The sequence below is a fragment of the Portunus trituberculatus genome, chromosome 15 (genome assembly GCF_017591435.1).
Source record: "Portunus trituberculatus isolate SZX2019 chromosome 15, ASM1759143v1, whole genome shotgun sequence".
NCBI classification, from domain to species: domain Eukaryota; kingdom Metazoa; phylum Arthropoda; class Malacostraca; order Decapoda; family Portunidae; genus Portunus; species Portunus trituberculatus.
The window spans coordinates 10,383,629-10,391,128 of NC_059269.1; the positions used below are offsets into that span (position 1 = coordinate 10,383,629).

Genomic DNA, 7,500 nt, shown 5'->3' on the forward strand with positions numbered 1-7,500 from the left:
CTGGTAAACTTGATTGGTTATCATATTATTGCTGGTGATCCTGGTCATAATCCAATAATCAAGATCATGATCAACCCAAACCTGTTGAAGTACATGAGTTGTTCTGATATCCGGGTACTGTTGCACCGTGCCTGAGAGTTTTGTTCTTCCCCTAGAACATAGAAAATTGTGTAATGCATACTGCGCATAATTACTGTTCGTAAAGAAAGCAAGGTTTCTTTATGATTCAGAACACAAACTCTCCTGTAAAGTAATTTGTTACTTTTGTATAAAGAGGCATACTACATAAAGCTGTGTGTGTGTGTGTGTGTGTGTGTGTGTGTGTGTGTGTGTGTGTGTGTGTGTGTGTGTGTTATGCAAGTAGTTGAAAGTTTGTATTTGAACAGGTGAATAAGTGTACATGTTATTTATTGATGGGTAACCTTTAATGGGATGGTGTTGGAAGGGTTTGTATTCTCATAGATACATATAAAAAGTACTCTCTCTCTCTCTCTCTCTCTCTCTCTCTCTCTCTCTCTCTCTCTCTCTCTCTCTCTCTCTCTCTCTCTCTCTCTCTCTCTCTCTCTCTCTCTCTCTCTCTCTCTCTCTCTCTCTCTCTCTCTCTCTCACACACACACACACACACACACACACACACACACACACACACACATACACACTTTCAATATGTAGAATGATACAGGTGGCAGGAAATACCACTTTAAATGATTTTATAGCCCAGAGTCAGGTTGAGAGCTTTCCATGAATGTTACTGTTTTCCTCCCATATCACTGAATGAAGCATGAACTCCCGTAGTTTGTCATAAGAAACCCCCAAAGCTTATTTATTTGTTTTTTAAATATATACATAGGTTAAAACACTATTGCACATAGGTGCATTTTCAACATCAAAAAGTATTTCTGTTTGCTTCTTTTGTGAATGCAGTGCAACTCTAATCTCTATGAGCAAAGTTTTCTCAAAGAAGTTCTCCTCAGATCATCTTTGTTCATGCAGAATCTTTTGGATTTAACAAACATTCTATAATTTGTGTATATATGCTTGCCTGTATATAAATATCTAATTGTTTATGGCATAAGATCGCCAGTTGTGGAAAGCAGATTGCCTATCCAACCCCACCCTAAATGAGAAAATGCGAATGTTAAACAAAAATGATGAGGATGATATGTAAGAGTTTACATTTCCTTAGCTTCTGTGTACAAAGCCTGAGTAAAGATTTCTCCTAGCAAATCATGCTCACAGAAATCAGAGCCAGGACATTCTCATAGAAATACTATTTGTTTGTGGGAGTGTCAGATGTGTAACAGTGGCTATAAATGCATGCATGCCAAAATGTGGTATACATTATCATTTGCAAGTTTTGTTCCATGCACAGATGGCAAATGGTCACAATACTGCCTTGTGTCTCCCCTCCTCACCTACTCTTATTTACCCCTCTGCACCAGTGGGTTGTTGGGAGGACCACTAAATAATGGCACCACCTACCTACAGACAAACTCACAGTATAACAAGAGCGGTCAGGGGTCGCAGTGTAACCAGGCCATCATGGTGGTGACGGATGGGGCACCCGACAACTATGAAAAGATCTTCTCCACGTACAACTGGCCCCACTTCCAGGTGCGTGTATTCACCTACCTCATCGGCCGTGAAGAGAAGAAGAAACGGGATCTCAGTTGGATGGCTTGTGCAAATAAAGGTGAGTAGAATGTGCATACCTTCCATGTATACTCATTACTAACTGAACAGTTCCAAATTTCCCATGAAGAGAATTACTGAAAGAATTCACTATACTTGGTACTGTGCATAAATCTCATTATCCACGCTTTCTCATTTAAAGAGTGGGAAGGGCTGGTGTTGTTTATTATCATTAGATACAGTATTTGTTTACATCATACAATGCTTACTGATTTTGTTGCCCAGTGATGAAAGCTGAAGCTGCTCTATGTATATGTCATTTCCAGAACTATTAGCTTTTTTGACCTTAACAATCTACAACAATGACTTTTGAAAGCTGATATACAAATATCATTTGTTAGTCTTCCTTTATCTGACATCCATTTGTCTTATCTTCAGGATACTTTGTACAAGTAACGACTTTAGCAGAGGTACGAGAGCAAGTACTAAGGTACATACCAGTGATGGCACGGCCAATGGTTATGTACCAGGAGGATCACCACCACATATGGACTGGAGTCTATGCTGATATAGCGGTAAGAATCTCATCCAATTCCACTCTGTTCAATATATTCACCAGTATTGTAGCCTTAAGAATTTATCATTTGTATAATGAAAGTTAAACTGAATTTATTTGATACTTTTGTTGCTTTTAATTCTTTTGAAAATTTCTCTCTCTCTCTCTCTCTCTCTCTCTCTCTCTCTCTCTCTCTCTCTCTCTCTCTCTCTCTCTCTCTCTCTCTCTCTCTCTCTCTCTCTCTCTTAATATGATTTTTTTCTCAATGTATAAATGATTATGATTTTGTCTTATTGGAACAGCATGAGAGGCATGGACACATTGTGGTAAGAAAAGTACAATAAAAGTTGTAGGTTGCTCACTCTGTACTTCTGAGGTTTAATTCATGTATGAGATGATAATGTATTTTAATGCAATTACTGCCTCACTTGTGTATAGTTGGTCCCTTAGTTGATGAAGCAGTTTTCCTATGTTTAATTACAACAAAAGTTATATCTGTCATTCTTTTTTCTTGGCATCTGTCATTGGCTAATGATGCCTCTGACATGTATTATAGACCTGCCTTGAGCCTTGTGCTGGAGTTATAGGGGTTATTAGACATTTTGGGGTTGGAAGCAATGAGTAAGTAAAAAGGAATGCGCTTGGATGGTGTGGTCATACTGAAATGAAGAACGGAGCTTGTAAAGAAAGTGTATGTGAGGAGAGGAAACTTTGAATAATTGGGTCAAGGAGCACATGTGCGGAACAGGTGTTAGTACAGACCCAGCAGTTCAACAAACAAGGAAATATTTTGATAGGAGAAATGGAAGCTTATCTGGCATGGTCATTCCCATCCAATTGTTTTGCAGGTTATTTATTGATTTTTTTCACGTCATAACTACTGAAATAGGAAGAGGAAATACATTTGAATTCTGCCACAAGACCAGTCCCCATTCCACATACAAAATGGCATAAACTACTCTCCATAATCTATTTGGTAACGTGTGTATGCGTACCTATTTTATTGTAAGAAGATTCCTTTCCCGTACTCGTAATTTTTTTTTGTAATGAAAAGTTTGTGAAAGGAAACAGCAATGATATGAATAAGTATTTCACTTTTGCTCATACCAACTCTTTAAGGAAAACATGAGTCCCACCTAAAGTTTAATTTTTTTGGTGATTGTCTGCATTTTCTTGTGACAATTAGAGAAAATTAATATGTAAAGTTGTATTAGATCTGAAACCTCAGTTGATTGTGACCATAGAGGGAAAGATCTGGTTTTTCCCTTTTTGTAGTCTTCCTTCCCCAAGTTGTGGCTTCCCTCTATAGTTTTTTTTTGTTTATTTTAGATCTGAAAACCAGTGAACTATTTTTATTCCTCAGTTATGACTAGAGGAAAATAATTCATGTCTTCAAATTATTTCATAAGTCACATTTTTCATTAGCATTTTGTTTTACATGGGTACTCCTTACATTGTCTAGCCATGTGACAGTTTGCAGTTGCATTGTGTAGGCAACATGACATTTGCACATAACTTTTTCATGCTTCTTAATGTTGTCAAGGTGCACAGTTTGAATCTATTGATATACCATATAATGTCTTCATATTCCTTCTGTAGAGCACTTCCACATATTACTACCATGTTTCCATGATGTGCATATTAATTTTCAGATATGGTTTACAAAATTATATGACTAGTATAAGAAGAATTAGAAGAATTATCTTGTAAATTACATAGCTATACTTATGCCTTTATTCTATAGATTTGTTGTCTCATAACTGAAGAATGATAAACTTATGATCAAGAGAGACAGATACATAGTGTGTACCTTCAAAGATTATGAAAGAAACTTGAAAAATATATGTGCAAATTTTCATAATGACATAGCAATAATCAATGTAACTGTTAACTTGAAATTTCAGTGCAATTATTTATGGTCGCTAAATTTAAGATAATTCATTTTCTAGTAAAGATTTCTATTTGTAAGGAGGATAGAAAATTTATTAGATATTTCTTGTGTATTAGAAACTAAAAGGAATTGTGCCATGTACCTCCTCCTTGCTCTAGGCCCAACAAAGGAGTGTTTGTGCTTCTGATCACACCTCAAATCTCACTACACTGTCTCTCCCCTGTAGACACCGGTGGATGTTTTGGCTGAGATAAAGATAGCATCTAGACCAGAGAAAGCCTTCCCAGTAGGTAGTAAAAAACATGGGTGACACTAACCTCTTAACACACAATGGGTGAACAGCACTGGCGGGCAGCGAGATCTTATTTAAGTAGATCTTGCTCACGTGCAGTAACTGTGCGTATGAGAATGGACCTCAGTACATAGACTGATGGCTCAGTAAACCTCTTAATAAGAAGATATTTGGGCCAATGGCCATCTATGTCAGTATATGAATGAACTAGTCCCTTAACTGGTTCAGAACCTGCCAGCAGCTGTTTTATGAAGACATCTTGTGCCACAGACTTCCATAACTTAGCATGGTGTCTCTTGGGGTGGTAGTAGCTAACATTTCTTGATGGGTCACTTGTGTGTATTTCTACATGGTGAAGTTGTAATTGTATGATTTGCATATAATTTTAGGAAAAGTCTTTTGTGCACTGAGAAGTGTAGTGTTATATGAATTGACAGCTGTAGAGCTTTTTACTGCTAACATTTTCTTGGTAGTAGAGTTGTGTAGCCAATGATCGTTTTCTACATGTGATGGTGATCATATTCTTTCAACATGTCATCCATTATTTGTGCCACCATTGTCACATTGCTCATTGCTCATCTCAGCATCAGTTGATCCCTATCATTGCATGTTTTATAATGACTAAGATGATTAATTTTTGGTCTCTCTTTTCTTCCATGTTCCTGCGTATGTATTGACAACTAACCTGCCTGCTGTGTGGGTGCATCTCCTGGACTCACCTCAACTCATCTTAATCACCTTGTTCAATAACAATAATAATAATAATAATAACAATACTAATGCTAATAATACTAATGATAATAATAATATTGATAATGATGAAAAATACTACTACTAATACTATTGTAATACTATTGCTACTAATAATGAAATAATGATAACGGATAATGATTATGATATGCTAACAATATTAATGATGATGATAACAAATGATACTAATACTAATCATTGGCATTTTAACTTCTAACAATTCAAATTATTCTGCAATATGTGTGGGGAAATTGGCCGTTTAAACAACATAAATACACACACACACACACACACACACACACACACACACACACACACACACACACACACACACACACACACACACACACTTACACACTAAAACATTCAGGATCCCAAACAAATAGAGTGGCTGTGGGAGGTTCGCGAGGGAAAACGTCAAAGAGACCGAACTGAAAACTACCAAAAGCTTCAGAAACTAGTGAAGGACAGCAGTTCCCTCACCAACATACACGCCCTTCAGGATAAGTGGCAGGTGGAAAATTTCCTTAGATACGGAGAATTTGGCCTCAGTAGCAGGAGTATCGCCCGTATTAAAGCTGCCAAGATGCGGAAGATGAGGGTTAGTATTCTGCAGTGATGTTTACTTGCAAGGGAAAGGGATTGGGAATATACTTCATTTATCATCTTCATGCCATTTTATGTTGCACTAATATTCCATTTATATTTCTGATGCATTTAGTGCTTCATGTAATTTTTTTTCATATCTGCCGTGATCTTAATTTTTTTTCATAATTTTCATTCCATTGAAGGACATTTTCTTGACAATCAGCGATGTCTTACATTTTTTAACACTTTCATCATTTTAAGATTCATGTGTTTCTTATGCATTAGTGTGCATATGTACGTATGTGTGTGTGTGTGTGTTTTGAATTAAGATTTGAAAACAAAGTAAATAGTGTAACTTCTTCACAAACATTTGCTTCATATTATAATGTTGTGTAAATTGTTTGCAATCTCTTACTTTTATAGACAGACTACCATCGAAAGTTCAAAAAGCAAAAGTGGACCATAATGATTGTAAGTCTGAGGATGACATGTGCATATGTATTTGGTGTACCATACAAGCAGCCTCATGAAGCCCTCTGCTGGGTTGTCCGCCGTCCCACCAATTTTATAGTCTCACAAGTTCTTTAGTACCATTGAGGAGAAATTACTTGGTCAATGCATTAGTTAAAGCTGTATTGGTTTGATAATTCTGAAGGTGACATATGTGAAAGTATCAGAGACTTTATAGGATCTGGTGCTCCATAGACTCCTTATGGGTACATGAACTGTGAAAGCAGGAAATATGTTGTTAGACTCCTCCAATGCATATAATAGCTATCCATATGTAAGTGATGAGCATACCATGCAAGTCATTAGAAAATCATGCACAAATGAGGGAGTCCCATACTGAAGGTGGTGTGAAATCATTCCAGTTAAAAGGGAGTTCACTCTGGTAATAAGAGAGTTTGCAGATTAGTATTTAAAAAAATGTAACAAGCATGCAAGACTTTGAGATGCAGGTGATGAGATTCAAGCAGGTAATGAGCAACATAGCAAGTGCTGGTTAAGTTGTGCAGTTACCGTGGGAATTGGCAAATCCTTTCTTAGGTGACGGCGGACACAACCCAGCTTGGCCACAGCTGATCACAAAACACTCCAGAGCTCACCTTATGTAGCCCCACACTTCATCATTCATTTGAAGTTTCCTTTATGTATATGTTTGTTTGTTTGTTTGTTTTTTCTAGATTTATGCATCTTTATCTGGAGTGAACTTGCTTTTTTACATGATCACAATCTTTCCCTAACCACATATCTGACTGAAGTAAAAGATGGAGAATTGAAAAATGAAGGGTTATGTTTCTTTTTGCTTTTTGTGATGCACATTACTGAATTGTGCAGGGACTGGCCACATCACTTACTCCATGTCTTTATCACAGCATTTGATTTTTTTTCTTTTTATTGATTTTGTTCCATATTATAATTTATTTTCCTGAACTAATTTAATTCATTCCCGAAAATTATTGCCCTAAGACTCTAAAGAGACAACCAAGAGTATATGTGAATGAATTTTATAAATATTCAAAATATGCTTGCTGCTTTCCATATTCATTCTTTGCAATACTTGCCTCCTGTGTAATATTCATATTTTGTGAGACATGTGTCACTTCCATGCTGGTGTGTTAAATATGTTGCATTTGACATTATTCATACCATCTTGTTCACCGGCTTGAAACTAGCTCTGGAAGAACAGTTTATCAGAAGATATGTTTATACTTCTTATGAATATGGCCTCTCCAAAATAGTATGCAATGTTTATAAGATACAGTGTTTTTATAGAGAAAATTACCAGTA

General features: G+C 36.5%; 1 protein-coding gene across 26 annotated transcripts in view; it reads left to right on the forward strand.

The window, feature by feature from the left end:
* LOC123503954 (voltage-dependent calcium channel subunit alpha-2/delta-3-like) overlaps positions 1 to 7,500 on the forward strand; it is a 190,529-nt gene that overhangs the window by 149,377 nt on the left and 33,652 nt on the right. For 15 of the 26 annotated variants that reach the window (XM_045254080.1, XM_045254082.1, XM_045254090.1 and 12 more), the window contains 4 exons: positions 1,501 to 1,693; positions 2,071 to 2,207; positions 2,491 to 2,514; positions 5,492 to 5,722. In XM_045254080.1, coding sequence (XP_045110015.1) covers positions 1,501 to 1,693; positions 2,071 to 2,207; positions 2,491 to 2,514; positions 5,492 to 5,722 — 585 coding nt within the window. Of the gene's footprint in view, positions 1 to 1,488; positions 1,694 to 2,070; positions 2,208 to 2,490; positions 2,515 to 4,305; positions 4,366 to 5,491; positions 5,723 to 7,500 lie in introns of all 26 variants that reach the window. The other 11 variants (XM_045254099.1, XM_045254100.1, XM_045254101.1 and 8 more) reach the window with 3 other exon arrangements.